Here is a 19,495-nt window from a genome sequence, read left to right on the forward strand (position 1 = left end):
TAAAATCTGTTTATTGCAGTGTCAAATACGGTTTGGAGGAAGAAAAGAAATTGCTTCAGACTCTGACAGCAGGTAAAATAGTCTAGGATTAACATGCTTAGAATTTGTATCCTAACGACATAAAATATATGGCACAAAATATTTGACAAGCTCAAAAAATTCCATTGCACAAAAGCTAGGTGATCTGAAACTGAAATAACTTGACTAACAGCCCCTCTAGCAGGTGAGGGTGATTTTTCGAATTGATTGCCAATTCTTCTGAATGTAATCTGTGCCTCAACTTTCAGTCATGATGAGACTGTGGGTATAATCAGATTATACTGCTTGCAAATAATGAAATTACTGCATAGAAGGGATCTTTCGCTGCTTATAAGATAATGGTTCACTTTCCATTCCCTATTCAGAGATCTGGAATAAAGTTGCTCTATAGAAACATAGTTGACTGTTCTTTTCACATGTGTTCATTAAAAATTCTCTTGCAGGGTGACCTGTTTGTGTGCTCAGTTTGAAGCTGTGTTCCAGCATGGCCTGAGGAGGAGCCGGGGATTAGCACTGACAGCAGCAGCAATCAAACAGGCAGCAGGTTTCTCCAGCAAAACTGAAACAGGTAAGTTGCTAATTGTAACTATCCTATTTTAAGTAGTTCATATGTTCAGTCAAGTGATATAATTTCTCGTAGAAGTTTTAAGCATTGCACCAAACTGCAGATGTTGGTAGGATACTTTACACTTGGTGTGTTGTAGAAGTAGCAGTGAAAATGACTGTTGCCTCTTAGTCTAGTTTAACTTGCCTTCCAAGTTTCTCTGGAAATGCTGCTGTTAGGAAATCTGCACTTCCTGCTGTTGCATCATGTATAGTGGCAAATTTATTTTGAATTCTGGCAGGGATAAATGTTGTGTAACTCTGCTGTTAAGTTTTTAGAACAGTGTTTTCATTCTTGACCTTGTCTTACTCAGTTCTTTAAATGCCATATTTTATGTAGGTCAGACATAACTTCTAATTATTGATGTAATTTTAGAAAGTTATATTGCTTTTATTGGTTGGGTTGGTTTTTATTACTTTCTCCACATTTAAAGAAGATTCCTTTATTTTTCTCTTCACCATATTTCTCTTTTTTTAAATCAGAACTATATGAAGATACTGATCAGTTTTTATCAGTATTTGGGAACACCACAAGGAAAGTGTTTCACTGGAAAGAGATATTGTTGCCTTTTAAATGCAACACTTCTGTTTTCTAAAGTAACATGAATTTGTCATTTGCATGTCTCCAAATTATGGAGCTACCTGTTCCTTTGGACCTACCTTCTAACATTTCACATCTGCAGTAACATGGAGTCCTAAAGAAATCTTTTCCTTTCCATAATATGTTTCCAGTTGAACATACGAACCTGTGGATAAAATACTAGCTTAAATGTGCTTTTAAATGTGAATTCTATGTAAAAGTGTCAGATTGAATCCTTTAATTTGTGTGGCTTTTTCAATGAGGTGAAAAATTCTAAGTGCTTAAATAGCCCGAGTTCTGTAGGAATAAATAACCTATTTAACTGGTGGGTTGCACGAAGAGGGTAAATGATTCACCTTTGTTCAAAGTTATATTGTTACCTGTTTGTTTTATAAGTTTGCATGTAAATGCATTCAGGTAGGAACTTAGTGGTTTTCTTAGTGGGGTAGTTGTCATAATTATTATTATAATTATTGTTGTTGTTATTGTTATTATATTTCAGAGCCAGTGTTCTGGTATTATGTGAAAGAAGTCCTGAACAAACACGAGCTGCAGCGCTTCTACTCTCTGAGGGCCATCACTACAGACATTGGCAGAGGCCGGGCTTGGCTGCGCTGTGCATTGAATGAACATTCCCTGGAAAGATATGTTCATATGCTGCTTTCAGATAAGAATCGCCTCAGGTACTGTGTCTGATACCTTTGTAATGCAGGAAATGTATTGACAAATGAAGCACTGTCTGAAACCCCAGGCAGTCAACCAAAAGCCACAGCTGTAGTAGTCCCCCGTATTAATTGCTATGCTCGTCAAGTCACTTAACATCATTTTTTTAAATTTTTGTGGGCCATTAAGATTGTGGCTTGTGCCTATATCAACATGTGACCTCTTCCCTAAATCCCTTACCTATTCTTTCAACAGTTTTCCTCACTGCAGCCTCGACACCATGCTTTAAGGTGCCTCTCTCATTCCACTAAAATAGTACACAATTGTAGCCTTGTCTGATCAATCCATCACTGGTAATTGCCTGTTGCCTTTTGGAGATGCTCATCCTGCAATTGCAAAGCTCCAGCAGTGCAGCAGCGGGGAGCTGCTGCTGCAGATCCCTGGGAAGTGGTTTGGCAGTGGTTTGTGAACCTTTTGTTACAGTTACTGAGAATAACTTACTAGGCATTGTGAAATCCTAATGTACTTTGGAAGTGCAAAATGCACTTAAGTTCATAAACTGAGTCCTGCCTTTTTCTCATACGTCTTCAACTCCTTTTCTTTATGAAAATTTGAGGTGTTTTCCTTTTTTTTATCAGTAACTCTTGAGCTTGCTCAAACCACTTGATCAAGTCCAGTGGATGCAGCAGGAAGGCATTTTTTCCATTTGCATTGATTAATGGATCTACTGGATAAGATTATTGCCAGAAATGAGTTCATTAGTACCTCCTTTTCATTTCTAGTTTGTTCCAGTCATCTGTAGCTTTCTTGCAAAACAGATTTTGATGAAGTCAAATAAAGACAAATGGAACAATAAAGAAGAAGGTCTGAAAACCATTGTGAGGAAATTAGTGGCTTGGATTGTTATGTCGCTAGTTACTCTCATGCTTGTAGCAATCTTCGCACAGTATCAGGATTATCAGCACACTGTATTGTAATGCTATCTCTAAAAAGCTTTATTCCAGAATATTGGAGATTTAAATGTTACCCAAATTCAAATGGGATTTACAGAATCAGTTTACATCCCCAATTATATGTTTTGGAAACTCGTAAATGAATCTGTCAAAATTATTTAATATATAGATTGAGGGTTTTCTTGCTATATATTTTGTTGTTTAATTACCTGAATGCTGATAGTAAAAATACAGCATTCTGCTACTAGAAAGAACCAACCTTAGAACAACTAAATTTATGTGTTGACAGTGATAAAAGTGGGGTTTTTTTTACATCTGTATTCACAGTTTACTATACCCTAACTATTTAGGGTAATTGGTGTGGGTTTGGGTATTGAAACAGGTCACAGAATAATAGAATATTAGGATTTGGGTTAGAAGGGACCCTTAAAGATTGTGTAGTCCAACCCTCCTGCCATGGGCAGGGACCCCTTTCACCAGAGCAGGTTGCTCAAGATAAAGGGAACCTTTTTGTTTGTGTTCATGTGTTCTAAGCTTATATAAAACATCTATACCAGTAGATACAGAGAGATGCTGTGACTGCTAATGCAGTGTGAACCTCCAGGACCTGAGTGGTTTTTTTCCCCCTAAAAAAGTGCAGAGCTAAAACTAAAGAAAAAAAGCATGTCTTTAGCATGTCTTCTGTAGAACTGGCTGAACAGTTATCAATTTCAGAACTGCAGGGAGTTACTGTGACATAAGATTTAATCCTTTGTGATACTACTACTTATTCTTCAGAGTTTTCTTGTCTTTCAGAAGTGAAATATATGTTAGTATAGGACTGCATGTTTTTTTTTTTCCCTTAAATTACAGTGTCTTCTATGAAGACTGGTCTTTTATGATGGATGAAGAACGTTCTAGTATGATCCCTACAATGGCAGCTGGTAAGACTTTTTCTTCAGCATTACTGCTCTTGGAAAACTACTGCATTTTGGGATGTTACATCTGTTTCTGGTTGTGAGGAACTTCTCTAATACACTGTTTATGTGGACCATGTGTGTCAGAGGCACAGCCAGGGTGAATAGTCAAGGTATTATGCCAATTTATTGCTATGAATTGATGGATTGTTAAAATCCTGGATCTGGCCTTCCTACAATTAAAAAATCTTTCACATAAATATTTTAACTCTTCAGCAGTCAAGGCTAACTTAAAACCAGTGCAATTTAGAGAAAACAAAGTGGGTTATTCCTGACTAGAAAAGAGTAATGATGGAATTTTATAGTAAGATCCAAATTACAGGTAAATACAGGTAAGGAGAGTAAGAATAAGGAATGGTAACAAATAATTTACTTTCCTAGAGTTCAGCCACAGAAGTGATGTATTATTTTATACCCCTTTTCTCAGATACATGGTCACATACTTCATTCTGCAAGACAAGGTTCATGGGCATTTTTGCTAATAGAATATAGGAACCAACAAGTACTAAAGTTGCAGTAAATGGGTTTAAATAAAAGATTATAAATAAATGAGTTCACAGTACTTTTTGATTATTTAATGTGCAGCTGAAGAGCCATCAAGATGAATTCAGAACTGATTGCATCAGCTTGAACATAATCTAGAAAGGAATGAATGGCACATGAGAGAATAAGACTTCATGACTTGGGAACTGTGGGAAATTTTTGGGAAAAATATTTTACGTGTCATAGCTTCGTTAATCCTTAGGTTCTATGTTCATAACTTCCGTGTGAAGTATACGGTGCATTTTTGGTCTCTTTTTCCCTCTTTTTTTATCTGAAGGTCTGAACTCCATTCTTTTTGCTATCAACATTGATAATAAGGATTTAAATGGACAGAGCAAATGCACACCCACTGTGTCAGATTTGTTAAAGGAATCCACACAAAATGTAACATCCTTATTGAAAGAGTCCACTCAGGGTGTCAGCAGCCTCCTCCGGGAGATCACTGCCTCATCTGCGGTCTCGATTCTCATAAAACCCGACCAGGACTCTGACCCGCTGCCTGTTCTGTCGAGGAATGTAAATGCTGGTAAGCTTTTATGCAATGTTAGTGCTGTTCAGAAACTTAGAAAATATTCAAGTGTGTTTAAATAACTTTTTAGTTTACTTTTAATGCACTATTATAGAACAGAAGTCTTAAAAATAAATGCACTACACATACAAAGCAGTTGAGTGTGTAAGTAAAAAGCATGAAATTGGAAATACTGGGTGTGAATGCTGGATGGTAACTGTGTATTTCAGCATTCTTGTATCACTGTGAGAGGGAGGCTAAACTGTTTTATTGGTAGTACTTTGCTTGTGACCTGAATTTCAATTTCTTATTCATAAAATTATGCTTGGGAGTTTGTGATGTAATGATTTTTCATTTTAATGTTTTCTTTTGGCATCTTGCCAGTCGCACGTACACTGATGTACCTCTGTTGTTATATATCAGATACAAATCTTAGCTTGTAATCTTCAAATAGTGACTGTGTTTACAGTCTGAATTCCTCTGCAAAGCAGATAATTGCTAAAATGAAAATTTACTCATACACTCTTTACCTTTAGAGGTCTTAGTGTTACAACCAGCTTGTATGATGTTAGTTACTAACAAAGACCCAAAATCTTACTCTCTTATAATTTGAAATCAGTCCATCAAAATGTGATTTTCATTATATGTTTCTGTTCCAAAAATAACAAAGGAATATTTTATTATCTTTGTTTCTGGAAGTTGAGTTAGAAGTTTGTTTTGCTTTGTAAAAGTACAAAACTGCAGGAAGATTTATGTGCTTTTTAATTAAGAAACAAGCTTTGAGTTTAGGCATTAAATTGTTTTGGTTTTGAGAAAAAGGCACAAACTCCACATGTGAATCTGGTCGGAATAGAAGTTGAGATAAATCTGTTTTTTATTGGCATTTAAAACAGACTTCGTCTTAAAAGACAGTTTTTAAAACAAACTCATAGTAAAGCTTTTGTTGTATAGCACTTAAATGAGATTAAAATCGTAGGTGATACTTGACTTGGGATAACTTTGTTAGTATAGAATAGGCTTGCAAGATGAAATAAGATAGTAATTGACCATATGGTGCATATGACTCCACAGCGTGGTGTACTGATGTGTACAGTACATGTGTATACCCAACATGAATGGTACAACTTCCAATAAAATGTCACTTTAAAAAAAATTGAGTTTGTTCAAATGCAATTATATGTGGAATGTTAGAGCAAGTCAGATGTTTTCATTAAAGTCTGTGTTGTTTGTTGGAATTCTATTTGCAACCAGAATGGGTTTTAACAGCTTCTTTAAAGTATGTTAGTGTGTTTTGTGGATATATAACAGCTGGACTTGAATTAAACAAAGCAATTTAGTCCCAGTGTGAGGTGTCTCGGTGAGTAAATTTCTGATGTTTCTTAGAGTGCTTCAACTTTGCATTTAGCTTCATATGCACATCAGATTCAGTGAGAATAGGTAATAGTTTAAAAATAAGTGCTGTCACTGAATACATCTGGTGCAATCAGAGAGATTTCATTGTATTTCTAGACCAAGCGCTAATTAGCTGAAAACTGACTGTTCAATTTTTAGAGTACAGGCAAAACTATTTGATTGGGTTGTGGATTTTGTTTGTGTTGTGAGTTTGTCTTTCTAGTTTTTCCTCTTAAAGTGCTTCGTGTTTTCTCTGTTGTGCAGACCTGCTCTGCATTATACACTAGGTGTAGTCCATGGGAGAAAGTGACGGGAAGGCTAACTTATTATTTTAAATTTAATTTCATGAGTTTATAGAACTTTTTTTCCAGTTTCAATTGAATCATGTTATGAATGCATCTCCAAAATATCTTCTAAAAACTGAATTATGTAAGGCATATAAAAGAAAGCTGGTAATTAGAGATTTAAAAGCTCATGTGTATGGAAAGATAATGAATGCCATGTAGATCTAAGTGTTTTTTTAACTAGAGTAATTTAGTGCATGAGCTCTTTTAAGGAAAAAACAAGTTTCTTATATTATTTCTCTTTTATAAACTGTGTAAAACTTTGTATTCCTACTAGATGTGAAATACAAAAAAGATCGAAAAAAGAAGAAGAGAGTGACTAATATTATCTCATTTGATGAAGAGGAAGATGAGCAAAACTTGGGAGATGGCACAAAGACTCTGATTACAGGAGAAAGTTCAGAAGAGAGTGTAGACAGATCTTCAGTTCTTGCATTATCCTCTTCTGAGAGCACTCTTGGTAAAAATCTGAATGGGAGTGAAAGTAACCATTCGTGGAAGAGCAATTCAGTATTCATGAATGGAGAGTATGAATACCAGAAACTGGATGTGAAGAGCATTGATGATGAAGATGCAGATGAGGATGAGCTGTATGGAAAAACATTAGGAAATAAAGGCACAGAAGGTGAAACTGAAGCTTCTGGAAAGTAAGTATTGGTGCAGGAGATAGTGGTGTAAACTTTCCGTGCTTCCTCTCCACCTCTCCTTCATGGCTACTGGCAAATTGATGTGTTGAACTGAACTATAGATCTTTTCTTTTTGTTCCTATCCCGCCTCCCTCACCTTTTTTCCCCCCCTTTTTTTTTTTTAATCCATTTTTTTCCCCCTTTTTCCTGCTTAAACAATATGGGCCACTGAAGTGGTGGTATTTTTCTTCTAAGTTTCACTGAAATCCCAAATTTTGAGGTTTCAGACTTGTTGTTCTCCTTGAAGTTCTCAGTTGTTAAAATTGTTGCATGATACAGCCAGGCTATAATTCTGGCCAGCTTGGTATTTCTTTGTTCTTAGTATGATAACAATTCTATTTTGGCTTCACAGTAAAAATGTGTATTTTAAACAGAGTAAGCTTGTTACATCAGAGTAGATAGTTAAACAAGGCAGGACAAAACTGAGAGAGAAAGAATAATTTTAGATACTAATATGCCATCTTTCTTTCTGACACAGAAATTTGTTTAGAGAACAAGGCAAGCACTGCTTGTCTCATCTACTTTGGAATGTCTGATCTTTAATGAATTAATGTATGGCTGACCAAGAAATTGGCAGGCAGATTGAAATAAAGATTTTTCTTGCAGTGGTGTCTCTGAAAGAAATATAAGCATTATGAACGTTAATACTGACTGTATAAATAGATTGTTTTGTTTGTTTGTTTGTTCTAAATAGACCTCATGAAATAGTCACATGCAATTCTCAGATATGCAGTTGGACTCCTCTGCAGGTCCTGAATGATGACTCAGATGTTCTATTTCCTGTCAGTGCTGTTGGCTCTTACTCCCAGACAGGTGGGCATTTGAATTCACAGAATTCCTGCAACCTTTATTCTAACTCAGGCCAATGGTAAGAAATAACTGGATTGTAAAGACATAGGAGATACTGCACAACTGGGATAAAAAGTTCAATTAAAATTTATTCTAGTTCTGAGTCAGAGTTCTCCATTTGAGTAGTCATTTAGTTAAGGAGGATTTATCACTGTCAAAATAAAACAGAGTTTCACTGGGATTAAGCTGTGGTCTTGTATTTTATTAAAGTTTAGGAAAATTGTATAGAAAGTATCCATGTCTGTTTTGTAGATTCCACTAAGCTGCAAGAAGCTCCAAGTATGTTTGAGAACTTGAATTCAAATTAATCTTGACAGATTGGAGAGCAGCTGGAAGCAGTTCAATAGAAGCTGTTAACTTGAAATACAGGATAAGGAATGATTGACTAGGAAATACTTGCTCAGAAAAGGATATGGGAATCATAGAATGGTTTGGGTTGGAAGGGATCTTCAGACATCATTTATTCTAAGACTGGCTTTCTGAGCTCTGAGCACCTGTTGCCAGCTCACATCTAATTTTTCATGTGCTAGTATACTCAGTTTTCTGCAGGTTACAAGCTGATAGCGAATTAACAGAGCCGTACATAAATGAAAGTGTCATTTGTAAATGCAGGCTCCATTGGCTCTGTTGTGGCCTCAGCTGCAGTATTATATGCAGTGGGGGGTACTGCGCTTCAAGGATGATGTGAACCATTTGAAGCAAGCAATAAAAGTGGACAAGGGAATGGAAAAGAAGACCTGGTGCTTTTACAGTATCTGTATTAGTACCAAAAACAAACAAAAAAATTCCACCAGCCCTCCCCTTCACCCTGTTGATATTTTTCTAGCTGTTCATAAAACGTTGCTTCTACAGAACTTTGTGTATACTCATTTCAGTGACCATTTAAAAACTTCTCAGTGGTATTCAAATAATATTTTCATTGTAGAATATTTAATATTTTTTTCATACTCATTATATGTCCAAGAGTTTAAATGGGTTGTTGATTGAAGGCCTGTGAAAAACTGTAATTCAGTTCTGTAAGTTCAGTGATAAAAATGTGAATCATAAAATAATGCTGCACTGCCCTCTGCTGTATTTTAAAATATGTACCTCATAAGAAATGCCAGTGGTTCAAAAAAAAAAAAAAAAAAAAAAAGTACATTTTAAATTTTTTCTTGTGCTGCCACATTTTTCAGTTTACGAAGGAATGGATTTAGAAAACATTGAGTAGTTTGTGGAATTGTGGTCTCTTAAATGTAATACAGAAACTGTTGGGGAACATCCACAGGTTGAAATCTGGAATACAAGGAAATATTCCTGTTTATGGGGTGTGGTGTGTGGAATGGGAACTCACAGTTGCTGTCAGTCATGAGGCATCAGGAACATGAGCTGGGGGTTTTTATCTGAAATCAAAAATCAGGAGTGCAAGCCAAGGCTTGGTTCTGGAGGCACATGACCAAAGAGGACGTCTGTATATATCAGTGTACATCTGCATGCATAACTGTCGCAGGGACTTACTCTTACTAAGAAGGTACCAAAGTCCCTTGTTTCATGTTGCTTCATCTCAGAACTGTTTTGAATGCAATGCTCAGCCTACTGGAGATGGTCAACAGGCCCAGTCAGATCCCTGCTGGGCACAGGACAGATATTTTCTGTCCTCCTTCTGTCCCTCTTTGTGGTCTGTCATGCAAGTCAGAGTGATACAACGTTGGGCTGGTGAAAGGAGTCAGTCCATCAGTGCTAGGAGAAAACCCCACAGACCCTGCTGCCTGCTCTCCTGCTCTCACCTCTCTGAGCAGGGAGGAGCTGATGGGGTGTAGGGGAGGCCTGCACTAAGTGCCCGTTGTTCAACCCAAGGCAGTCAGGGAGAGGGATACGCATGGATCCAGGCACCCTCTCCTCAGCCACACTGACAATTTGCTGAGATGGAAAGCTGCCTTTGACACTTGTTTGCTTGACTTTGGAAGTTGCACTTTTGCTGGATGAATGATGTTGGAAGGAATGTGCATTAGCTTATTCTGAGGGCAGTCCAGCCCAGTAACTGGCAAGCTCATTAATATCAAGATATTTTTGTTCAAACATGCTTAATAAGTTCCTCTAAAATACATAGTTTAACCCAATATTTTGGTTTATAGGTCTTAATACTGATAAATAACTTTTTTTTTTTTTTTGAAATAGCATAATCTATAGTGTTGTATGTTAATACGTGTTTTCAGTATTAATCTGTTGCAGTGCTCCAGGGATGTGTCAGGGCATATCATATCTCCATGTAACTAGAAATGAGAAAGCCTCCATCAAAATGCAGTTGCTTGGAACAAAAATGGAGTATGTATTTTAGGAACTGAGCTTCAGTAAACTCTACAGCTTCAAAAATAAATTTTCTCCTCCATAGACTTTCTGACATAACTCTATTCCCCATTAACTTATTTTCTAGAATTTCTGCTTTTAAAATTTGTGTTATTTAGGATTGTCTTATAGTAACTTTGTAGCCCTTATAGTGAGGTGCAGAATACATCAATAAAATATGATTTTTGTTTGTTTCTGCCTGAGCTTCCTTAATGACAGGCTCAGTGATGTGGATGTTTTGCTGCCGACAGTTGTAGATCTGTGGACAGATGCGCATTATTCATGCTTTTTAAACAATATCTCATCTGTCTGATTCCTGATGGTTGGTACAGAGATGTAAGGAGAAGCCATGGTGCTCTCTTAGGAATACAGAAAGCACTGGTGTTTTTGCAAGGTTTCATGTGCTGGGGACTAACCACAAATTCTTCTCCTGCAAGTCACAACCAGATTCGTAGTGAGCATCAGGTGCCATGTGTTGTTTCAGCTCCAGGGGCTTGTGAAAGTGACTTCAGGAAGAAGTCTCCTCATAGCTTTGCAACTCTGTACATATAAAATATAATTTAGGAATTGTGCAATACTCTTTTTTTTTTTTTATGATGGCTATGTTCCTAAGAGGCTTGACAATCCTGCTGGCATTTAGGGTGAATTTGCAGAAGCCAATTTTGGAGACAATTAGAAGTGTTTAAAAGCTATAGCAAGTTGAGTGTTCCTGTTTAAAAATGTAACTACCTTACCTCTGGATTTATGTTTTTATTTTATTTTTTTGAGGACTGTAACCCAAAGAAAGTTAATGCTTGTGCATTCTGCTTTAGATAACTTGGAGAATGGAGAGGGGCATGAACATGCTGTTCATCCGGTAGAACTGGTTCCAAGAAGATCTGATCTTCCTTACAGGTATGTGCCAAATATGTTTTTTTTGAAAGAAAAAAGCTTCACCCTATAGCTGCCAACTTATTGTTACCTAATGCACTTAGTACTGGAAAACCAACTACTCATCAGGGTACTTCTGCATATGTTTGGAAAGACAAATGCAAAAAACCTACAATTCCTTTTTTGCAGTTTCAAGTACTGAACTTTTGCTAATTATGTGGAAGAAGTCACACAGAGATGTCAAATAAGAGATGGAGTTGGCCTCCTGGTTTTGAAAATAGGTTTTAAGTTGGTTTTTATGTTATTTTTTTACTATATTCTCCATGGCCTTTTAATTTGGAATTTTTGTGTGTCTTCTTAAATCAGACTCCCAGAAGATACATTAAAGGATTGTTCAACGTATTTTGATTAAATGTGAGTGAATAGGATAACAATTGTAGTTTCTGGAATGCTTTTTTCTTAAGTTTTGAATTCAGGATTTTGTTTTCTTACATTGATTATCCTGTACTTTTGTGACTAGAGTGGAAGTCAGTCCTCCAGCTCAAGTGAATACTTTAAGCAGTATGTTGCCTTCAGCCACTGTGCCAGAATCCATGACAATTAGTAAGTACTTCCTTGATGTATCTAGATTGATGGAAAGAACTTTGAAGGTCCTGTAACTCTTTTTATTTTTGTTTCAGTAAGAGCTGCTTAGAGAGTCATAGAGCACTTAATTTCTGATGTGCTGGTCATGTTAGTAATAACTGCTCTAAAATGATGTTTGTATTGGCAGGTTATGCTTCATTGCAGCTGAATATCCTTATATTAAATGTGGCTTCAGTAGTTAAATGAAAAATAATGATTTGATTAACATCTTTAAATTTCTACAAGCTCTGAAAGCACTGAGGGTTGGTTCTGATGTAGTCTTACTTCTTTTGCCTGTTTTCATTAATGCCTAGTCAGAAACAAGCAAACAAACCCCCCTCTTTCTGTGGTTTTGATATGAAAATCTGCTCCAAACATAAGCACGGGCTTTAATACCTTTAGTTAATATTAAGGGGGAGGACAGTCATGTTTCAGTGGTATTAAGAGTAGAACTAGACAAGATAAAATAGTATTTTCTGCAGAGACAGATTAATAGAAGCACAGGCAGTTTGTTTATCACATATTTATCTTTTTTCTTTGCATAAACTTGTAGAACAAAGACTTAGTTCTTAAACTGTGTCTAAACATGTAAGCCAGTATGTGTTTATATTCCTCACTGTACAAAATGTTCTGTAACTGAACTGGCTTTGTTCCTAAAGCTCTCGGGTGTGTGTTTGTTTCTTCTTATAAATTTCAATATGTACAAGTTTTAAATTATGACATTTGGGAAGTTACAAGTGATGCAGCCAAGATTCTTTTCTGCAATTGATTCATGGAATAATCAAAATGAATGAAATCTTAAGATACTCTAATCTCATTTTCTAAAGTCATATTCAAGTGCTGTGTCAACCTGTGTTAAAGGAGATAAAACAAGCATTTTCACTGGGCAGTGTTTCAGGGTCTGGCACTGGTCTGCTGACTGAGCTTTGCAAAGCTGAAAAATTGTTTCTTGCAAAGTATTTCATGAAGTGGCAAACTAGTTTGAGACTTCTAAGTGCCATAATTGAAGTGTAGAATGGACTTACTGTTATTAGCTACAGTGATACTTTTGTCACTAGATATTCTCTGCTAATATTATTCCTACAATATCCTTTTGTTCTTATTTATTTCTCAGAGAATTGCACAGGGCAATTTTCTGGTGCCTCTGCACGCTGTTGATTCTGCTGTTTGTAGGGGTGTCAGGTACCAGCAGGGGCCGCAGTTGGTCTCCTTCCGTTGCTCAGTTATTTCCCAGTATAGGTAGGAAAGCTATAAAATAGAAAGAAAATCTGGAGATTTTAAATTCTCAATACTTAGCAATTTGTAAATGAAGTGAAAACACAGCATCAACAGAAGCATGCACACTATCATTAGTTTCCCAGGTCAGAGAAGGCTTTGGTGAAAGGAAGGGTGGGAAGCATGTCAAACCCATCTATAAAGCCAGTAGAACACCTAGTAAATAATCTAATCATAATTGTAATTAAAATTCAGCTGACTATAAATTTATAGAATTAGTCAATACCTTTGTAATAGCTGATCCTGGGTATGTTGAATAAAAATGCTTTTTTCAAGTTTGTTATTATTGGCTGTAGATCCGCTACAGGAGGAATTCAGTGCTATGACGAAGTCTCTCTATTGCAATTAGCAGAAGAATTATTAAATGCTGAGGCTTATAGCTTGGTTGCATAGCAACTGATTCTAACACATCAGGCAGGAAGAATGGAATGCAGTAGTGCAGTGAGAAAAGCTGGGAGGTCTCCAGTGACTGGATTTTTGTCTTTCCTACTTCTGAAGACAAAGCCTGAAATGAATTTTTTAAAATTATATTCTTTTCCTGCTTTCTTGCCAACCTATTAGTATAGTACTAAACTTTTATTACTTCTTTTGATATGCAGGCTAGAAAGGTATGTTATGAGAAGCTGTAATTTAAAATTTCTGCCATTTAAAATAATTTTCCTGAATTGTGTCCTATGCATTTGTAAGGTATAGGTTAACTTAGCAGCAGATACCTCTCAAAAAATACTAATACCACTCAAGAGAAATCCTAATCCACAGAGCTTTGCTGTTTCTGTTAGGCATAATTTAAGAACTTGCCCTGCTTTGCAGATTGTTTTGTCATAACCAAGTTTATAAAGAGTTAGGTTGGTCAGAAGTTTTCTATTTATGCATCTACTCTACTATGTAATTTTCAGTTTTTAAAAAAGTTGTATTTATCTTATTGAACTTGAATCACAAACAACACTGTGTCAAGAGCTGCCATTGGAAGATTGTATTTTCAGCATTATTTTTCACCAGAACAAGCTGTCCCACCAGCACAAGTCTCCCCATTTTGTTTTTGCCGTAGGAAAAAAAGAAGTTCCAAAGCTTTCATTTTAAAAGGACACTACTTGTGTTCTTCTTTACAAGGTTCTTTTATTATAGTACTATTTTTAGGAAATAATTGGTAATTTAGTTTTTTCACTATCATTTTCTTCAGTTTTTAAAATTGGGCTTAACCACAAAGGTTAGGAAAGGTTGGAACATTGTACATAATTCCATATTTTTTCATATATTCTTGAGAAATCCCCAAGCTTTTCACAATCACTGAAGAACTTTACTGAATAATCAAACCTCCCTGTTATATTTTTATCCTGGTTGTGTAAGTGAATAAGGTGTATGTTTTTGTACTTTGTGTTTTCTCAATAGCTTCTGGCCTGTTCTGTAACCCAGTTGCCAGAGGTCACTGGCAGATACTAAATTCTTGTGTCTTCTTTGAAAGCACAGCTGTGGAGGGAGGGTGTTTGTATTTCATCAGGGAGAGGAAAGCTACAGTTCACTTTACAAGCTTGGTTTTCACCAGGACTCTTCTGTACAGTAGAAGGCCAACACAATTTGTTTCCTACTAAAATTTGCCTTGCGAATAGTGACATGACAGGATAATATTTACAAGATTTTTGAGCACTAAATTAAGCCTTAAAAGGCTGTGTTCATGTAGGCAGCTTAGGGAGCATCAAGCGCTTCATGTCTTTAAAGGTCAGTCTTCTGATTTAAGATGTAACTAGTCTGCTGGAAGTTTTATTTGTCTCTGAAAATATCTGTGTAAATTTTCACTCATGAAAATAAAATAAAAAAAAGATTCCTGCAAACTGCTCCCAGCCCACCCTGATATTCTATCTGCAGGATTGCAGAGGAGGCTGCATGACCTTGTGTACTCTGAGGGATGATTTCACTTACAGCTCATTCTTCACAACAGGTGATTGCAAATCATACTTCTCCAATCTTTGGCTAAACAGCAGAAGAGTTGTGAAACTTACGACTTTTCTGGAGGTTGCTGGAAACTGGCAGGTGTTTCTTAAAGCATTATATATTTCATGCTCTGAGTTTGACCTTATGAAAGCTTTCTAGAAGCTAGATTTTGCATGAAGTATGGAATTTAATTAAAAAATGTTTCAGAGCAAATATTCAGTTCATGACTAATTAGGCACCACAGGTTATTTTCAGCAGTAAAAAAAGATTTTCAATGTTTGAAAAAGTGAGGTTTAATATGAAAAAGTTAATTAGTACGTTCCTTGATTTTCATGTTATCTTTTTTTTTTGCTGATGAAGAAGGGTTTGGAATTATTGGTTTGTACATGGGAATTCTTTTTTCAAGAAGTTGTTGCAAAACTATCTATTAGGAAAAACTTCACAAGTTATCATCTTATCTGTGTCTTTATGGAGCTCTGATTATCACTTCACTTTTAGATATGTTGGTGTTGAATGCTGATCCTTAATAACAGTAGTTTACTGCCTTTCATTAATAATACTTTACAGAACATAAATGTCATCAAGCACAAAACAGCTCAGAAGTAGGACATAAAGTCTAACATCAAACACTTCTCTGAAGTAGGAATACTTGGCCACCCTCCTACTGTTTTATTAAAAAAAAAAAAAAAAAAAAAATAGAAGGGAGGAAGAAAGATTGAGGTTGTATAGTCCAGAAGTCAGAAAATGCCAAATTTATGGTTGCTGCTACAACCCTGACTTTTTTTTTCTAATTTATTCCCTTTTCTAACCCTCACAATGTATGAGACATAAGTCTGCTGGAAAAATTAGGTTATGATCATACACTCATCTTGGAGGCAAGTGTAACAGACAGACAAAAGCTCATGAACTGGGGATATTCTGGCAGGTTTGAAGGGAACCTGCTGCAGTGTATGATACTGGATTTCCTTTGCATTCAGCTGACTGCTCTGACATGCTGCTGAAATTTTTCAGGAAACATAAGTGAAAGTAAGAAATTACAATTTTTGAAAGTTTTAAATATTATACCTGAATTAAATAGGATGGTTTCCTTTTGGTTCTACTCAGTTCCTTGCTTCAAAAGATCGTGAAATTAAGGTTTCTGATGTTTTTATTCTTGGTAAATTTTTACTCACTTAATTATACTAATACTGTTTTACTCTTTGTGTTTACTATGGATAGAGAGGTTGAAGAAGCATTGTTGATAAACTGTGTAGTTCTCGTGTTTGTTTTGAGTAATTTATAGAAAATATGACTCCTTAACACTCATCACTTCAAGAAGAGCCAGCATAGCTATAGCCATGGAGCAGTCTTGCTGCTCAGGTAGGCATGGCCTGGACCAGCCTTCTTGGAATTCTGGTCTCTTACCCCAGACTGGTGGTTTGTGTTGATGCTTTCATCCACACCCACAGTGGTATCTGTAATTGAGCTAAATTAGCAAGAAATATGGAGTATGAAATGTGTTTGCATTTGTGGTCTTAAATTAAGCATTGATTTTTGACCTATATGTGATAATGAAATTTGGAGTTTCTGCTTTGTTGTGTGTCTATAGTATTGTCACTTCCATGGCTCTCAGAAAAATGAGGCAAATGGAAATAAATAAGCAATTTAAAGTCTTCTATTTCAAGAGGCTTTTTTTCTCCTTCTTTTGTGCTAACCATGGTCTTTAGCAGAATCTTGCTTTTGTGCTTCTGCTTGTGTATGTGTGTGGGAGAGGGGAGTGAGAAAAGATGGGATTTCAGGTCTCTACTCATGCAGAAGATTCTGGATGGAATAAGGAAAAGGAGATTAAGTTATTATGCAAGTTAAGGTTACAATTTGAATAGGCTAGTAAAATTGAAATAATGAAGACAATTTATAATAGCTTAGCTGTATAAATGTTAATAAATCAGTACACATTAAGACACTGGGTACACACACAAGCAATTACTGCAGAGTGGGCACCCCAGTGCAAGTGCAGAGCCAGGGCTACAGTAACGTGTCTGAGCAGCAACAGCTTTAATTTATTCAGAGTTAGAGACATAATAGCAACTACTTGTCGATCATGCACTATCATATTTTAATGGCACACTTAAAATATTTCAAATGCCATTGGCTTGATGCGTCCTTGAGGAGGATTCTGAATTCAACATTATAGTTCAAGATCTTTATTTTGTTATGGAAAGCTTACTGTTGATCCTTTTGCTTGTGTTGTTTATTTGGATGATGCGCTAACATTTACTGGATTATTCTATTTTCCTCATCCATAGAGCAATTGTTTATTTCACAGATAGGCTGATGGATTATCGTCCCTTGTGCTAGGATTTAATACTCAGAAATGTCACTATTTCAGTTTTTCTACAAGATTTGGATTTGTTTTATGGTTTTTTTCCTTTTCTTTTTTTTTAAGGGTTACATGGAGAACCCATAAAAGAGGCCAAGTTACTGTAGAAGAGTAATTATTCTTTCTATGTTGAATTAATGAAGGGCAAACTCCCTCTAATGACCTACTGAAGTGTTTCTTGCTAATATCAGTTAGCTCTTAAGCTGTAATATGGGTATTATGGAATGGGCAGAAAAATGATCATTTACTTTCTTCATGGCCAAAGATGCAGGAATGTTTTGGAAAAAATCTGCCATGAAGAAATTTGGGTTGGCTGATTTCAAATGATACAAAAACTCTGCTGAACCCTGCAGTCCTGCAAGGGTGGGATTAATCTGCAGATTACCAAGGCCAGGCTGGAATTGTGATGTCTGCAGCACTGACTGATACATTTGGTTGACATAATAAAATCTTTTACATTTTATCCACTACTGGAGTTTGTCAAACTCCATCTGGCCCATAGGACAATGTTAAGTTTCTGTTAAATGAGCGAAAACTTCTGTAACTGAAGAAAATATTAAGAAAGATATGGGTAAATCTGGGAACTGAATGTAAAGGGGGAAAGAAGTTGTCCAATGGCTTTGTTTGTTCGAAGAAATCAAGTAATACCAGCTCTAAAAACTGAAAACATACTGAAAACATACCAGTCAGTATTTTTTCAGTAAAAGCACACGAAATTTACTGTCATCTGCATTGAATACTTGCAGAACAGAGTTGGCTGATTTATTTATATATAAACATTTCACTTAACTGTTGGGAGGGGTGGTTTAATATAATTGTGTCCCTGTAGCACTCATAAAGTTATTGGTTACAATACGTGAAATTGTTAATGAAATTGAGCTGACACTTTTCTGTATGGTATTTGACTGTTCTGGTATCATGTTAAACCTAACCTGAAGGAAATCTTTAAAAATTCTAAAATTCTGTCAGTTGGGTTTTTTAAATTTTTATTCTTGATTTAATGGCAGAAAGTATTTTTAAGGTATTTGTAAAAAATAGGATTTTCTAGGAAATGACAAGGTTCAGAAATCCCATCATCTTTAGAGTTGAGCTTGGGAAACAATGCCATGAAGAAGCAATGACATTATCTCTACTCCCATCTCCCTGTAGCAGTTACATTTCCTGTGTCAGGATTTATAGCCAGGGGAAGAAGCAATTTGGAGAAGCTGAACAAGTGACAGTGTGTCTCATTAATATGCATGTAGTGAAAAGGTGCATTCTGCCCTGCATCTGTGGTGAAAACAAAACAGTTGCAACCACAGGCACACTTATAAACATTTGTATTAAAGCCAGATGCAGACTAATTTGATTTGATCAATACTTCTGATGCGGTGTAAAATAACACCGCTTTTGAAAGACTGCTCGAATTAGTGATGAGATTAACAGCATTTTTATGTGCTCTGCTGAATAGCAAATGGTGTTGGCATCATCTTAAGTGTGCTGCCTGTGTACATGACTTCTAGATCTGAAATGAGTGAAAATGCACACAGAAATGAATCCTTTTTGTTCTTTCTTCTTAGATGAACTTCGTCAAGCTATCGTGGCCATGATGAATAGAAAGGATGAACTGGAAGAGCAGAATAGGTAGTTTGCTTTTTTTAGTCAAGAGGGACAGTAATTTAAAAAAATACCTGTTCTCTAATACAAGCTGTCCTTTCTGTAAAGCTATAAATAATATTTATGTAACCTTTTTGATGTATATATTATTTTTCTGTGAAAGGTTAATGTAATAATTCGGTATTTAAATGTTGATACTGAAGAATAGTGTTTTTAGGGCAACTTTTTGCTTTTAGTTTGAATCAGATAACTCCTTGTATCTTGTGAGCTTTTGCAGTTGTATTTTTTTCAAAACCAAACCTTACAGCCAAAATTCTGAAACTCTCTTAAGATAGCTTTCCAAATGAGCAAAAGTTTCTCCTAATGCAAATATTCAGAAAGTTTCTGGTTTTCCCCTTCTG

The 19,495-nt window shown here is 36.0% G+C and overlaps 1 protein-coding gene across 4 annotated transcripts in view; it reads left to right on the top strand.

Annotated features, from left to right (window-relative positions):
* SNX29 (sorting nexin 29) overlaps positions 1-19,495 on the top strand; it is a 114,603-nt gene that overhangs the window by 6,539 nt on the left and 88,569 nt on the right. For all 4 annotated transcript variants that reach the window (XM_032126444.1, XM_032126443.1, XM_032126445.1 and 1 more), the window contains exons 3-12: positions 20-72; positions 483-607; positions 1,725-1,905; positions 3,691-3,761; positions 4,615-4,863; positions 6,859-7,228; positions 7,962-8,080; positions 11,254-11,335; positions 11,832-11,914; positions 19,058-19,121. In XM_032126444.1, coding sequence (XP_031982335.1) covers positions 20-72; positions 483-607; positions 1,725-1,905; positions 3,691-3,761; positions 4,615-4,863; positions 6,859-7,228; positions 7,962-8,080; positions 11,254-11,335; positions 11,832-11,914; positions 19,058-19,121 — 1,397 coding nt within the window. The remainder of the gene's footprint in view (positions 1-19; positions 73-482; positions 608-1,724; positions 1,906-3,690; positions 3,762-4,614; positions 4,864-6,858; positions 7,229-7,961; positions 8,081-11,253; positions 11,336-11,831; positions 11,915-19,057; positions 19,122-19,495) is intronic.

This window comes from Corvus moneduloides, chromosome 16, assembly GCF_009650955.1.
Source record: "Corvus moneduloides isolate bCorMon1 chromosome 16, bCorMon1.pri, whole genome shotgun sequence".
Classification (NCBI taxonomy): domain Eukaryota; kingdom Metazoa; phylum Chordata; class Aves; order Passeriformes; family Corvidae; genus Corvus; species Corvus moneduloides.